A 17,328-nucleotide genomic window follows, 5' to 3' on the forward strand; every position below is an offset into this window, starting at 1 on the left:
ACCGATTATTTTCGACAGTAATAGAGAACAAACTGATTTTCTAAAATAATTAATTTACGTTTGGCAACACTGGTGTAGTATGTTTTTTTCCGCAAAGTTATTCTGTAGATTTCCACGAAAGAAAGAGATAGTACTATAATTTTATATATAGCTCTATCTCAGTGGCCAATGGTAACTCGGGTTAAAAATGTGATAACGAAATCGATGGCGAACAAATGAAATACGGCAACGTCACGCACGGATGAAGTGGTGAAGTGAATTGTTCATTCGGCATTTCAAAAATTAGTAAATTTACGAATTGTATTTATAATATTTGAATATAATGGCAGACAATAAAAGGTGAGTGTCCAATAATGCATAATAATCGTTCGTTTTCGATGTTTTTTCAGAAATATCTTTCATGTTATACGGTAAATGATTTCTATGGAAAATTGGCTTGTCATCATGTCTGAGTTGCGAATAAAATGTTAGAGAATTATGTTAGTTCGTTGTAAATGTGATGTCTTTTGGTATTTTTCGTAATAAATGCTAGTTTTGATGGGTTTTTGGGCGTTGGTTTCGATCAATTTCTTTTGTTGGGGGGTGACGCGTTCGACATTATGCTGATGGTGTTGTGTGTTGCAGCCCTGATGACCTGTCGACCGCGATCCTGCGTCGCAAGGACAGGCCCAACCGCCTCATCGTCGAGGAGGCCGTCAGCGACGACAACTCCGTCGTGGCGTTATCACAGGTCAGTCAACTTCCCCTTTGTTCCTAATTGATATCCTCCATACACGCCAAAACTAACCTTCGTTATCTCACTGATCTTCCATTTCCTTCAAGAAACTTCCATTAAGTATAATTTTGAAGGATGTGTTATGAAATTTTCATATTTTGTCCAATCATTCTAACCTCCTATTATAGCATAGTAACAGCCTACCATAAACTAAACAATTCTATTGTATGACCATAAATCAATAGGAGTTTTGTGAGGTTTTTGAGACAAACATTACATTTTCAATGATAAAATATAGATTAATAAGGAAATTGATTGCACAGTATTTTTATCCTAAGCCTGGATAACCAAATTGCCTTTAAAAATACTAATAAGAAAAAATCTCAACAGTTGTCAATAATGAACAACTATCTCAAATGTACCTATCTATCACCGTTTTTAGAGAACTTTGACTTAGCGGTCAGGCCTGATGTCCTTTTAAAAATACAATCTCCATTGTTGAATGATGGTGTCTGTTAATTCAGGTCTGGGTCTTATAAGGTTTAAAGTGCATATGGGTCAATCTTCTTTTTTATAGATAAAATAAAATTCTACACAACACATATCTTGTCACAACGAAGGACAGATCATTGTCAATAAAAAAGAAAAACGACCCACATGTAATGGTAAAATGACTATGCAAATTGGAACAAATTATCAAAATTTAGGTACTTATACCATACATACACAATAAACATAAATACCTACTACACTTTAATATTTGTTTATGCTACACTGTCAAAAGCTTCTACCATGCAGACATTGAGGTAATTCCCCCTATGTATGGAGTAATACACTGGTGCCAATTCCAGCAAATACAAACTTAGTTTTAATTTAGTCGACAGTTCCTAAACTAGCTCTGTCTCATTCATGCACTTATCATTAATAAAGGATGGCGCTATTTTTAAAAATGACAAACTAAATTACCAGAATCAGCATCATTAACGGAAGTGCCTAACTAGTGAGGTAACGGGAATGTTCCTAATGTGGAAATGCTCCTAATGATAAAAACTCTTTAATAGTAAGGACATTGGCTGCTTTTCTTTTTCAAACTGTTCTTTCTTGTACTCTGGTCTAGGATTTGCGCCTTTTTACTCTTGGGGGTGTTCCCAACATGGGCTTACTGCTTCTAATTGCCCTGTACCTTCAAACTCCCTACAATAAGATGAAAGTTGTTATTGTAACAATCCGGAGCAAAATCTTTTGTAAAAAATTAACATTATCATAACCTAACAACCATGACTTGCAAAATTAATGATGAAATATATTTTTGATGTGAGTATAGATAGTCAACAGAAGACAACAGTTTAGTTCTTATTTTATTCTTCTTATTCTTATATTGTACAATAGAATATTGAGGAGATACTTCAGGCTAAATCAAGATAAGATAAATAATAATATTTAATCTCCTATGGCTTTGTCTGATCTCAGTAATTTGTAATATGTAAATCTGCAATAGATAGAAAAATAAATATTTAAATTTCCTTTCGATGCAAGCGAAATAGAATTAGCTGCTTTGCTAAAATGTTTACTGATGACATAGATTAGATATAGTTACCATGGTTTGACCAGTCTCTCATTTATAACTTTTAAAGTAAGTTTCTGTCTTCTGATCCGCTTAGTTTCAGTATTTATATCACTGTATTTATGTATCAATGATTGAAACAATTTATTTTATTTTGTAGTGTTAAACACTTTGTTACAAGTATTCAATGTAATTGAACTGATGTGACTATAATGTTGCAAAATAAAAAGATGGGAGTCCATTGTTTAGAGAAGGCACTGTCCTCTTGAATTTCGTATTCAAATCAAAACACTGAAAGAGTTACATTCATTTCTTGTAGCATTATTCTAACAAAATATTATCTTTTGTGTGGGCTGTGAGGCCAACCAACCAACCTCAGCAATGACAACTAATGATTACAAGCTTGCGAATGCCCCAGGAAACTTCAGAGCTTCTGCAAGGATCTAGGCTAGCTAGTATACGCAAGAATTATATGGACTATCCATGAGTCTAGATGTGGAAAATAGAGCCCACTACCACACCCTGGACACTTCATACATAACACACCTCATTTACACAGACACTACACATTGACGTTATCGTACACGCGAACCTGTGTGTCACGTCTGACGCCCATACGATTGAAGACTAAAGTAAAACCGAGGGGGGTGAGGTAAACCTAGCTCAGCCTCTAGGGAGCGGAGATTTAAGTTGATATGTAGTGTTATTCCTTATTCTATGCCACTACCTTACATTAGCTTACTAATCATTCCTTCCAATAGGCGAAAATGGAGCAGCTGCAGCTGTTCCGCGGAGACACGGTCCTCCTGAAGGGTAAGCGTCGCAAGGAGACCGTCTGCATCGTGCTCTCCGACGACAACTGCCCCGACGAGAAGATCCGCATGAATCGCGTCGTGCGTAACAACTTGCGCGTGCGGCTGTCGGACGTCGTGTCCATCGCTCCGTGCCCCTCCGTCAAGTACGGCAAGCGTGTGCACATACTGCCCATCGATGACTCTGTCGAGGGATTGACTGGGTAAGTTAGTACTAAATTAACGGCACGCTATAAAATTTGACATCTATGTTAGCTATGATAGCCGTCTTGACATAATAAAGTACAGCAATAAGGGACTTTACAGGCTGTTAATCAAAAACAACAAGTGGCTCTATACGGATTTTTCTTCATTTAACCTTCTAATTTCATGAATAACAGACATCTGCATCTTTTATCTTTGTTTTGGGTATAAATGATGACCCTTTTTGTTACACCCTCATTATTATATTCTGATCAAAATTTATTTACTTACGAGTTGGCTATTTGAAAGATTTTTCAATCCAATTGAATAAATTAAATATATCCTTATATCTCCTGAGAAACTTTATTACATCTTTGAGAAATATTATGAATGTAACTCGTATTAGTTTAAAACATTATTTGACATAGGTAAGTCTGTAAAAAATATTGGAATGTGAAAAATTTAAGTGTCTTATCTTCTAATAGGTAAGTGTAGGTAAACTAACTATTGCATCATCATATCGTCCATCCAATCACAACATCGCACGCCACTGACTTTAAAACCATGGTATAAGAAAACCAGGTATGCTCAAAAGTGACAGCTAACATTTCAAGGTTAGCCCAGCTGACGTCATACCGCCCTGCGTTGCCATTTTGAAAAAAAAATATACGGTCGAATTGAGAACCTCCTCCGTTTTGTAGTCGGCAACCTCCGGGTTGTAACTCATGACCAATGTTTTTATATTTACTTTGCAAGGAAATTTTGAACTTTTAGTAAAATATTTACTTACATGACAAGTAATAGTAATTAAAGACATTAGTCAGTAATTTACTTAATTTTCAATAATAAAATTTTCGTCCTTGGAATGTTGGAGATACCAATTTAATGGAAACCCAGTGGTAACTGGTAACGAAATTGGTTTCACCAGTCAAAACAAAACCTGAAAAATATAATGAGTTGTTTATCATTCCAGGAATGTAGATCTGACTACTTATTGGGTATAAGTTCTTTGTGACCAATGAATTGGGGTATATCGGATAGTTTTCTCCTCTCGTGTGGGTTGTGAAACCAATGACCGCCTTTATACTGCTATCCCATTCGGCATACCCGACATCATCATCTTCGACATTCGCGGGAAGGGCACATCATTGCTTAGTAGTAATATAGGTAGTAATCTGTTACAAATACATATTAGGACCTGCTTACTCTTCTTCTATCGTGTGGGTTGTGAGGTGAATTACCAGCCTCATCAACCCTGGTGTCAGGGTTACTATTGAGCCGCCAAAGGCCCCTGACATGGCTCATGCTGCCCCGCAGGCACAGACATGACTTGTGTCTATTTCTCTTGACTAAATCCTCTTTTACAGCAACCTGTTCGAAGTATACCTGAAGCCGTACTTCATGGAAGCGTACCGGCCGATCCACCGCGACGACACGTTCATGGTGCGCGGGGGCATGCGCGCTGTCGAGTTCAAGGTGGTGGAGACCGACCCTTCGCCGTACTGCATCGTCGCGCCCGACACCGTTATACATTGCGAGGGAGAGCCTATCAAGCGTGAGGTGTGTATTCATTTATTACATAGGCTAGTAGAATCATGAAAATGAAAAAGAAAATGTAAAATGCTTTATTTACCAAAATAATTAACACATAGCGGTTGAAGTTTCTTTTAAATTATTAAAATACTTGTGATCATGGAACCTGACTGCTGCCCGTAACTGTCAATGCTATTCCGAGGCGGAGGACAGGATTCTTAGCACGGCTTTGAAATAGCTACCACTCGCGTCCGACAGAGTACTGCGGGGCGGAAGGAAAGAGCGAAACTACTGCCCGATTTTTCCCTAAAAAAGTAGCATGGACAATGCTACACCGACTAGAGCGTGGCTCTTTAATTAGTGATGATGAGTAGGATAGGGTAAAAGTGTATTGTCAGAAGAAGTGTGTTTCCTTACTATATTGTTGTTATCACTTATTGTATTGTAAGTGTGAAACATCATAAGCATAATATAAGCTCACGACTGTATCCCAATTGGGGTAGTCAGAGGTACGTTTATCGCAAGATGAACTAAGTACCCACTGAGCTTTCTGTTAGACCAATGTGATATGTAGTGAAAGATAACAAGAATGCCTCTAAAATACTAGTTTCAGGCGGATGAGCCGTTCGACAAATAAAATTTGCATAAAAATTGACGATTCAAAGTGTTACTTCTTCTATCGTGTGGATTGAGAGGTACATTACCAACCTCATCAACCTTGGTGTCAGGGTTATTATTGAGCCGCCAAAGGCCCCTGACATGGCTCATGTAACGACTACTTACTTACATCATTAAGTAGTAACCGGGACCAACGGCTTAACGTGCCTTCCGAAGCACGGATCATCTTACTTTTTGGACAATCAGGTGATCAGCCTGTAATGTCCTAACCAAACTAGGGATCACAAAGTGATTTTTGTGATATGTCCCCACCGGGATTCGAACCCGGGACCTCCGTATCGTGAGCCCAACGCTCAACCACTGGACCACAGAGGTCGTCTACTAAAGTGTTACTGATAAACTATGTTACCTGATAAAGATATTTTTGATTTTAGTTTGTAAACGCCTCTTTCATCCTAACAGGAGGAAGAAGAAGCCCTGAACGCAGTCGGGTACGACGACATCGGCGGCTGCCGCAAGCAGCTGGCTCAGATCAAGGAGATGGTGGAGCTGCCACTGAGGCACCCCTCCCTGTTCAAGGCCATCGGCGTGAAGCCCCCGCGCGGCATCCTCATGTACGGCCCGCCTGGTACAGGCAAGACGCTCATCGCGCGCGCCGTCGCTAACGAGACTGGTAAGTGGAAAATTGTTGCAAATTACCAAAACACCATGTTGACGAATAATGTATAAAAGCACCACATTCCACCTTAGCATAGCTTCCTTTAGATTTGACTCTAAAAGAAAGAGTGGTTACCTAATTTACTAGGTAAATGAATTCCGTTTTGAATAGTGGTGGTGAACGCGCATTTAGACGCGCCAAAGACATGATCGCATGATGTGGCAAAATGCCGGTCGTGGAGCGCGGGTAGGTGCGCGATACCACCCGCATCACATACGATTTCGTACAAAGATTTAATTTAAAAAAAAACTCAATTTTCATTAACTACCTAGTTCAATAAATATTGCCCTTACAGGCACATCATGGATTCAGTTATTGTTTGTCCAAACAACTAATTTCTTTTGTTCTTTATGGTCTTTGACAATTAGATTTTTTTTTGTTTTTGCTCGTACTGGACAGGCAAACGGAACGTATGCCATACAGGGAAGTCAAATATAAAACAGGGCAGTCAAATATCAACATCAGTTAAACTAGCTAAAAAAAGATAATAAATTCACCAAACAAATGTATTTATAAAAGATACAAAAAAATCTCAATAATTTTCAATGATCCACCAGGCGCATTCTTCTTCCTGATTAACGGCCCGGAGATCATGTCTAAGCTCGCGGGCGAGTCTGAATCCAACCTTCGCAAGGCGTTCGAGGAGGCGGACAAGAACTCGCCCGCCATCATCTTCATCGACGAGCTGGACGCCATCGCGCCCAAGAGAGAGAAGACACACGGCGAGGTCGAGCGCCGCATTGTGTCGCAGCTGCTTACTCTTATGGACGGTGAGTGGACACCTAAAATTCTAAAATAGGGTATTTGACTGGGTCAAACATAGATTTACTATCATCATCGCTGATGAACATCAGCGCTCAGAATGTGGAACGCGCAGTAACACAGGCGCCAAATTGGCAACACGGAAAGCGCATGGTAAAAACTTACAAAAATAGAAGCTCAAAGCGAAAAAAGAAGGATGGAACATCATATTTGTAATAAGTAATGACATTGTGCATGTTATCATAGTATAAACATTTTAATTTTCGCAGTAAAACCAACTAAAATTATTATTTTAGTTTAAAATACACTTACACAAGTACTCCAGGTCAAACCGAGTCGCAGTATAACCCGACCGCGTTACGAAGCACCACGCGCTAATATACGTAATTGTTTCTTTTTAAGTGTGTGTGTATCGTGTGTGATAAGTTTATCTAAAACTTAAAAAAAACATATAAACAAAAAATATTATTAGAGGACGCCACAGCTACAATACAATACCATCAAAAATACATATATGTAAGATGTAAATTTAACTCAATATCAAAAACAAATTCTAACTCAATATCAAAAACAAATTTTAATTGCTTCGGCTTAAAATTATAATTGTTTCAAAACAGGTATGAAGAAGTCCTCGCACGTGATCGTAATGGCGGCGACCAACCGCCCGAACTCGATCGACCCGGCGCTGCGGCGGTTCGGGCGCTTCGACCGCGAGATCGACATCGGAATCCCCGACGCCACCGGCCGCCTCGAGATCCTGCGCATTCATACCAAGAACATGAAGCTAGGCGATGACGTCGATCTAGAGCAGGTGAGTGTTATATTGCGTCCTTTCCTTTTTTTTCGACAGGAAATGCCTACCTTAACATTCCAACCGTCGCTGAAGAAATCAAGAATTACCAAAAGGAACATCCAAAGCGACTAGCCGATCGTCCGAATCCCCTCGCATCAGAACTTATGGCTCAAAACCACGAAGGTGGCGAATTTCAGGTTTGCAATTTGAGCATACAATGTTAAAAGCAATAGCCAAATAAAGAAGTAGAAATGGTTTATTAGTTATTAAACTTAACATATTTAAAAGGGGCGCGCACAGATTTCAGAATTTTTCAAATTGAAGCGATTTTAAGGTAACTCGGCAGTAAAAATCGTCATTTCGGGAACGTAACTAAATATTTATTTTTAAATATAATATTTACAGAAAGCAGTAAAATATTGTCATTTTTAATTGCATTTTACTATATTTTTTTAAATGTAAATAGAAATTCGCTGAATAAACATGGATATTTATAAAAATTATCAAATTGAAAATTAAAAAGTAGCTAATTTTTTAATTTCAAGCACCAAATTCAAAATATAGCAAAATTTAGATGACTTGAGAAGTAAAATTAGATATTACTATAATAATAACTTTATTATGTTTGTAAGTGCATATTTAAATGTTCAATAATATTTGAAATTAGTATTATAAAGGCAAATAAAAGTAGAGTTCCCGAAAATGCTGTCGTGTTCCCGGAATGACTAAGGTGTTCACTGAATGATGCTGTTGGGATTTTCTTACAGGTAAAGGTATTTTTGAGTAATAAATACGAAAATTTAGTTTTGTGATTTCTTTAATCTTGTTTAGAAATATTATTTGGTATATTATTATAACCAAAAAATATAGAATTCGGAAATTATAAAAAGGAAACTGGTAACAAAACTCTTCTTAATACTTTACTAACTGTTACAATCACAAACTCAACTTTGAATTAGTTTAAACTATGCCTAGCGTATTAATTTTGATCAGTCTTTAATTATAGTCTCATGGAAAATAATCGAATTAAATGTTGCACTTTAAACTACAAAACAACAACAGTACTACAATAAACTTTTTTTTCAATAATAGAATAGCCTCAAGAAAATAAGACAATTAACATTCTCAAATTAGACGTAAAATGGTAATACTCGCGATTTTTTTCAACTTTCAGTGACGGTGTAGGTGTTATCTCTATAATTAATTTGTTCAAATGTCACATAAGATACTAATAACTTGCGATTTCATGCATTGGCGTTTTCCCTTTGTTTTATAGGTATAAGATGAACTATTTTCTTTAAGTTATTTTTTAAGTTTTCTTCTTTTTCTCGTCTTCGTTTCGTTTCATTTTTACTGAAAACAAAATAAATTCTTTGAGTTTTAACAAAATATTTTTTCAAAATTAATTCACCTATGAAAAGTCATATCATCAGAACCCACTACGTCAATCCGGGAACGCGTCATCATCTCCGGGAACGTTCCCTAAATGACTGTTCCCGAAATGACGTTTTCGAAATTTCGCGCTTGTAATTCTGATGGTCGCCGTCTTAGACATATTATTTCAAGGTAATTGTGAAGTAAACAGTTATAATTTTACATAATATTAATTAAGTAACAGTTATTTTAATATGATTTCCTATTTTACCCATTCCCGGAATGACGTATAATTAAGGTACGGTAAAAAATACAAGAACATAATAGTACTTACCACTTAAACTGTTATTTATTTACATACAAAACAAATGTCGCCGGCCTCACAACATTATTGCTCGCTACTAAAGCACACTAGCGCCGCAACTGGCATTCAAGAATAAAAGTTTTCACTACCTAATGCTGTGTTCACGGATATAACGTTTGATTTCTTGGACAAACTATTGACAAGTGCCGTATTTAAAATTATTTTATTTTCTTTATTTTGGCTTTAAGATAATAATTGTTTAGGAAATAAACAAACTCAATTGAACATTGAGAATTTAAAATAAACGATTTTACTATTTGTTAACGTAAGTTGAAGTTGGAATTTTTTGTTTTGGACGCGTTCCCGAAATGACTTTTTACACATATTTATTTTTAAATTATTTAAAATAACTTATTTTTCAAATTATAAATTTTAGGTATACATACATCTAACTGATCTCGATAGTATTCAATTCTTATTTAACGTTATTCATTTGTATATTTTATTTTACGAGCTTCCAAACCAAATTCGCCACCTTCGTGGTTTTGAGCCTTATAGAGTGATTATAGACTGAAGAGAAGCCATGTTGTATAAAGTGGGAGGCTGTGACACTGATTGTAGCTCCTGACATACTTATCCATTCAACGAAACTGCTTATAGTCTAGAGGATTGATTGTAGTTTAAATCAAGAAAAAAAAAAGGAAATGCCTACCGCATAGGCTCCCACCGCGGGGGCAGGGAGACGGTTATGTCGGGCTCACACCGACTAAAACCCCCCGGTGTCCGTATCACCGCCGTTATGCCAAGCTACGGGGAAGCTTTCTCCCGCGGGTAAATTTTACGTCCTCTCCTAATTAGGAGAGCTTCCTCGGGTTTTCACAGGCTTTTAGGATTTGTACCCGTTATGCTGTCACTCCCATGCGTTACATGAGAGGTTTTCAGAAACCTATTTATACTGATAAACACTTATCACATTGGTCTAACAGAAAGCTGGGTGTGGTGTGGGTAATACAAATACAAAAAATACAAATACAAAAAATATTTATTCAAAAAAAGACACGGTATAACAATGCTTATTACACTGCGATATCCACACTAGGCATGCCTGTGTCGTGGGTATCACTTCAGAAAAACTGTTTACTAGGACTATACCTGTCACAGAACTACATACAAATAAATAAACGAAAAGAATAAACAAGAGAGAACAAAAAAAAAAAAAAAAAACTAAATAAATCGTAGACACAAAACTAGAACAAAAAATTGTGTGTGTGTGTGTGTGTGTGTGTGTTTGAGTGTGCGTGTGTGTGCCTAATTACTAATTAGTTCATGCAATTATTATATATTTAATTTTATTTGTGTACCCAGATCGCGGCAGAGTCGCACGGCCACGTGGGCGCGGACTTGGCGTCCTTGTGCTCCGAGGCAGCTCTGCAGCAGATCCGCGAAAAGATGGACCTCATCGACCTTGAGGACGATCAGATCGACGCTGAGGTGCTTAACTCGCTCGCCGTCTCTATGGACAACTTCCGGGTAAGTGGTCAATTTTGTTTACAAATTTTCAGATAAGTACTCATTCAGATATGTATACGCAAAGTTAAGCCATGATAACTGACCGCTATCGACGGAACTTAACTTTTGATGTCAATCAACAAGTATAATTACTGCGTTCTCTAAAGCCTCCTCCAACCAGCAGCGTGGAGTAGTATGCTCCATACCCCCTCCGGTTGATTGAGGGGAGCCCTGTGCCCAGCAGTGGGACGTATATAGGCTCGGGTTGCGTTATATGGTGCGGCGTGATAATTACCGCAAGTTTCGACTTATGAGCACAGCAAATGCTGTCTCCATAGATAAACGTCGTACGGTCAAGTTTACTAAACTTTGACGAGCTTTGACCAATGCTCGCGATAGTGTATCCATGCAGACTCTGATGGAGGCACATTAAAACATTACGCACGATATTTTTATTTTTAGGGACTTTTTGTATGAAGCCAGCCACATCGTAACCTAATGTACTTTATCTAATCTACTTTTTCTGTCCCCCAGTACGCGATGACCAAGTCGTCACCGTCGGCGCTGCGCGAGACGGTGGTGGAGGTCCCGAACGTGACGTGGGGCGACATCGGCGGGCTGCAGAGCGTGAAGCGCGAGCTGCAGGAGTTGGTGCAGTACCCTGTGGAGCACCCGGACAAGTTCCTCAAGTTCGGCATGCAGCCCTCGCGGGGCGTGCTCTTCTACGGACCGCCGGGTTGCGGTGAGTGCATAGATAGTACATTTGGGGGGGGTTGTAGATAGTTTTTTTTTTACTTTATTTGGATCATCAAACAATTGCATTGATTATTATGCAACCACTGGCAAAATAACATAACTGCTTATGGTCGAGGGACCGATCGTATGTTAGCAGAATAAAAGAAAAAAAATGCAGTCAGTACCCGACAACCACAGACTACTAAATGTTTTGAAAGTATATAGAGGGGGAGGGGGTCTTGCCAGTGGGTTCTATTTTCCGCATATTTCTTTTATTATAAACAATTGAAAAGGTTTACTATTTAAGTACGTTTTTACATTGAATACAACACAAACTAAAAAAGTTTTGAACTTTAAATTTAGACACATGGGTGGCCATTAGGCGGCATTTTTGTGGGGGATACTCTCCTAGTACGATCGTTCCTACGAGCGTTCAGGCAGCAACGGGGTTTCTTCGACAGCGCAGTGCGAAGCTATAAAAACGTACCATGATCAGAGTGAAAGCAAGACAGAGATAGCACATCGCTTAGCGCGAAAGAGACGAGAGATATGTCACTTATACTATATTTTAAGGGGTATACAAAAAGCTTTAATCTTTCCAAAAAAGGTACTTAAATGTGACCCTTCCCTCGTAGGTAAGACCTTGCTGGCCAAGGCCATCGCCAACGAGTGCCAGGCCAACTTCATCTCGGTGAAGGGCCCCGAGCTGCTCACCATGTGGTTCGGAGAGTCCGAGGCCAACGTGCGAGACATCTTCGACAAGGTAAGACTACTTTTGTTAATTATATATTGACCCCGATTCCATACGCAATCCGATTGACGTGTGCTGTCAACTTAATTCTGTCGGGTTATTGACAATATAACATTCTGGGAGAGGTTTTTAAATTTCTGCCTAAAATGTGTGTTCCATTAATTTTATGCCTGTCGATTACCTGTCCCTTTTCAGCGTATAAGAAAATGACATGTATAGCTTAAAATAAGCTTAGATGGTGTGTACTGGACTCAGCACCATTAGGCAGCCAAATAAAGTTCCTAATAAGTTTTTCAATATAATGTATAAATAACCACTAGTGTATTCAGTCTCTAAAAACCAGTGCCTTATTTGCCATAACTTCATAATCAAATAGGAAAGCAACTTCTTAAAAAATAAGTTATCGGTTCTTGACAATGACGATATCGCGGTTTTTTTTTTCAATACAAAAATGCCATATCCGTATATCGAAATTTAGGCAAATAGGCGCCCGAATTTCCAATTACTGCAAACAACATATGTAACATAAACCGCGTATATACGTCCCGCTGCTAACAACACAACTTGTTTGTACAGGCTCGGTCTGCGTCCCCGTGCGTGTTGTTCTTCGACGAGTTGGATTCGATCGCGAAGTCGCGCGGCGGGTCCGTGTCGGACGCGGGCGGCGCCGCCGACAGGGTCATCAACCAGATACTGACAGAGATGGACGGCATGGGCGCCAAGAAGAACGTCTTCATCATCGGTAAGATTTTACCAAGTTATACATAGAAGTCTACGACCGTCGTTCCTTACGATCGTTTGCTCGTGGAAGCGATTATGGGAGTGTGTAAACTGTTTCTCAAATGGCGAAGAATGTGACTAAAAATTTGACATTGACAGAAAATATGTCACATATTTTTCCATCGCTTGTTTTTACATCGTTTGAACCACATTCCCGGTAAATGCGTTTAGGATGTATGTGACTTAACCTGTATAGGGCTGGTTTTCCCTTCGCGGGTTGGAAGGTCAGACAGGCAGTCGCTTAAGAAAAAACCAGACCTGTCTAAACTTGAAGTTACGAAAGCGGACCATGTAAAGAACGGAATAACGCTAGGGGAGATAATGATGATACAGAAGTCTACAACCCAAAATTTTGCTCGACAATATAACGGTTATTTCGGAGCATATGCCTAGATAATTTGGGTCGTAGGCGCGTGGGAAGGCCGAGGAACTTATCGACACGAAAGAAGAAGACATCTCAGCCTACCTCTTCGGGGATAAAGTGGTGCAATGTTGTTTTTCCGAGTTTCCGTCAACTTTTAATACCCATTTTCGGTTCCTTTGCGAATAGAAAAGTCACATGTGAAGGAACCTTTATGAGATCACCATCTCAATTCTACATTGTATGTGTAGGCGCCACGAACAGGCCGGACATAATCGACCCTGCCATCCTGCGGCCCGGCCGTCTCGACCAGCTCATCTACATCCCGCTACCGGACGAGAAGTCGCGCGAGGCCATCCTGCGCGCCAACCTGCGCAAGTCACCCATCGCTAAGGACGTCGACCTTACTTACATCGCTAAGGTGAGACTATCATTTTATACATTGGTATAACCCGTTTAGATTAAATACACACTTTCTTCATTGGTTGGAAACCAGTGAGGTGTTTACTTGATTCGCAGCGTGTGATTTATGTCTGGGGAGGGACGCGTATTAGATATTGAAAAATAGTTTGACGACTTACGCTCACGGGACTTGTCGATTCAGTACAAGTGGTATCCTTAATATCTTAAATCCATTTCCTCTTGGCTACATTTTACAGATCATAAATATAAAACGATCTTCTATCCTCAGGTGATCTTAATAAGGGTCTTACGGGACATTTTAGACTCAACAAGCACCTACATAATAGAATGGAGCTGACCGAGTCCCCTTTATGCAGATTCTGTTTAAAGGAGGATGGGACGCCGTTACTCCTGCTGTGCAGCTGTGAGGCTGTCATACACAGTAGAGCTTCCTGCTAAAAAGACGGTCGATCAAATCGAACAGATTGGTCTAGAGGAGGAGTTTTAAATATATGTAGGGATTTGGTCACAATAGATCTAACTAGGTCGCAGTGGCCATTCGGGCTACATCGGTTCGAGCCCTCTCTAATGCAAATAATAATAATAAAATCCTCAGGTGACGCAAGGCTTCAGTGGCGCCGACCTGACGGAGATCTGCCAGCGCGCCTGCAAGCTGGCCATCCGCCAGGCCATCGAGGCGGAGATCCAGCGCGAGCGCACACGGCAGCAGCAGCCGCCCGCCGCTGTCATGGACGTAAGTTTACATTACATTCTATTTTGCACAAGTATTTAGAACAACATAGATTTTTCCATCCGTTAGTGCATCATGGAACGGCGACATCATTAAATTGCTACTTTTTAAGTAGAGATCTCGGAGGTTGAGATGTCGATCTCTTTTTTTGACGTGACTTCTTGTAGATTTGTCACAAATGCCGCTAACTACTCGGCCGAACAAATGGGGAGTGCTTAGGGCTATCAGCCGGTAGAATTAGATATCCTCAATTCAAAGGAAATTATTTTGTGTATGTTATGTTCGGAATTTTAGATTCTAAGTCAAACTTTACTTTTTGCTAAACCTTCTGGGGAGTTAAGAAGGCCACATCAAAGCAATTCGTCTCAAATAGCAATTTGAAATTTGCGCATATAAAAGTAAGTGCGCAATGCAAATAAACGTCAAATAGCGTTATTGCTTTGATATGGCGTTTTTAACCCTCCTGGTAGGCTCTTGTGTGTTAGTTTAAGCCAACGCACACGAAGACAATACTTTCCGTCGCCTTCCACAGATGGACGAGGAGGACCCGGTGCCGGAGATCAGCCGCGCGCACTTCGAGGAGGCCATGAAGTTCGCGCGCCGCTCGGTGTCCGACAACGACATCCGCAAGTACGAGATGTTCGCGCAGACGCTGCAGCAGAGCCGCGGCTTCGGCACCAACTTCAGGTTAGTACACTATATAAGCAACCCTTATCTTATTGAAATTCAAAATATATATTTCGGAAGTTAGTCCATATTATGTTAGTAACAGAAAGCTTAACCTAGTATTAGTACATAATAATAAGCTACATGAGAGCGACCCGAGTCACCGAAGCCGCGGGCAGCTATTTAACTGCGTGCAATTGCACCCAGCGGTTCAGCAGCGGCGAGTCGTACCGGTCCACCAATTGTAGATTTGCCGCATATAGCTTTCACGCGGTACAAAATTTAAGGCAATAGGCCTGAGGGTGCCTTGTTGGGCGCGAACCTCGGCTCAGGACGTCGCCTGAGAGGATTATATCTGAAAGAATTAATCGACCCTAATGGGCCGATACCGATAATCGCTGAATGAGGGAAATCGTCAATCGCGTCTGTATCGGCGTTATGAAGTGTTGTTGCCTCTATGGGTAGAGTAATCGGGTCGTTATGGTCGTATGTTACGTCCCACTAACAGCAGTGAGACATGCGTCCCTTCACTCCACCGTAGTCATACCCTCGCCACGCTGCTCCAGTCCCGTGTTATTGAAGGTGTTTAGATTAGTAGGTCATACAGAAACTTGCGGACAAAAGAACCTACCTCAAGTCTAATGCCAAAGTTCCGCAAAGAACATCAATCGGAGACAGTAATCAATGATTGTACACGTTTGCAGATTCCCGACGTCCGGCGGCGGTACGGGCGGCACGGGCACCTCTGGAGGCGACCAGCCCACGTTCCAGGAGGAGGGCGGCGACGACGACCTCTACAGCTAAGCGCGCTACCACGCTCCACCGGGACTCGCAACACCGCGCACTGTACACTACAACACACACTATACCCCAGCGTCCGACATATATACCAGTTACGCCGGCGTAACGCGGAACACGGTGCACCCAAACGATGAAGCGTATGTGCCCGGTGGCCAGTTCTAGGACTGACATTATTACTTAAGATTTATCGGTACAGTTATCCGAACGGGTGTAAAGGACTCGGGACGTATCAAGATGTAGATCCGGGCAGCGAGACGGTTACAAAATTATAAAATATTGTATTTATTGGAGCGCGAGACTGCGTATACTGAAAATTCACTGATCTATTGTAATGTAAATGTATTTATTTTGTATTTTCAATCATCTGCATTTGTTTTTGTTCCGATGTGCTTATGTTTAGTTGTAATAAAGTTTGAATGTATCGCCCGCGCGGCGGGCTTGTAAGATCATACGGTATAGATTAAATATTAACTGTATTTGGCAGATCCTGTGCGTAGCGGCCGGTCGGCGGGGTTGTCCTCGCCGACGTTACACAATATCGCAGTGATTTTTTAATAAAAAGATTTTTATAGACCTATGTTGTTTTTTATTTCTTTAATATAGGAACCCGACATATAAACATTGCGAAATTTACGTCATTCGTGTGATAAATGTTCTCACTATGAGTTGATGCTTCTAAAGCACGGAATGTTACCAAAAACAATATAGATGTCGTAGAGCTTAATGTGATAATTATATATTTTCTCATTACTCGGGTACATGATTATTCCAACATACAATGTGATGGCAGAAGCATATATAAAAATAATTGTTTGATATTTGGATCATACTATGTACACAATTACGTTGCTACATTGCTTCTCTTTATTTTGATCAGAATAATAATGGGTGAAGATGTAATTGTGCCTGAGTGTAATAAAAAGGGTTATCATTTATACCCAAAAACAAAGATAAAAGATGCATTATGTTTGTTATCCATGAAATTAGAAAGTAAAACGAAGAAAAAATATGTACAGCGCCATATATACAGGGTGGCCCAGAAGTTCAGGTTCAAAATGAAAAATTAGAAAGAGGAGCTCATTAGCTACCAGAAACACCCCCATGTATGTTCAGCAATTATTTACGGTTTAGGAGATATGACCCATTTTGTACCTTTTTCTAGATTTTCTACCTTACTTCAGAAATAATCATTTTGT

The 17,328-nt window shown here is 39.9% G+C and overlaps 1 protein-coding gene across 2 annotated transcripts; it reads left to right on the forward strand.

Moving 5' to 3' along the window:
- The first annotated feature begins 192 nt into the window (after positions 1–192).
- Positions 193–16,709, forward strand: LOC126374314 (transitional endoplasmic reticulum ATPase TER94). Of its 2 annotated transcripts, none has more exons than XM_050020870.1 (15): positions 193–339; positions 625–730; positions 3,041–3,294; positions 4,642–4,834; positions 5,888–6,098; positions 6,701–6,913; positions 7,523–7,716; positions 10,742–10,906; positions 11,420–11,627; positions 12,256–12,383; positions 12,948–13,113; positions 13,764–13,933; positions 14,531–14,668; positions 15,198–15,352; positions 16,036–16,709. In XM_050020870.1, exons 1-15 carry the CDS (start codon positions 323–325, stop codon positions 16,133–16,135), a joined length of 2,418 nt encoding a protein of 805 aa, XP_049876827.1. In that variant the 5' UTR covers positions 193–322; the 3' UTR covers positions 16,136–16,709. The 2 variants fall into 2 exon arrangements, with proteins under 2 accessions (XP_049876827.1, XP_049876828.1); XM_050020871.1 differs by having other exon boundaries at positions 15,201–15,352.
- The last annotated feature ends 619 nt before the right edge of the window (positions 16,710–17,328 follow it).

The sequence above is a fragment of the Pectinophora gossypiella genome, chromosome 17, assembly GCF_024362695.1.
Source record: "Pectinophora gossypiella chromosome 17, ilPecGoss1.1, whole genome shotgun sequence".
Taxonomy (NCBI): domain Eukaryota; kingdom Metazoa; phylum Arthropoda; class Insecta; order Lepidoptera; family Gelechiidae; genus Pectinophora; species Pectinophora gossypiella.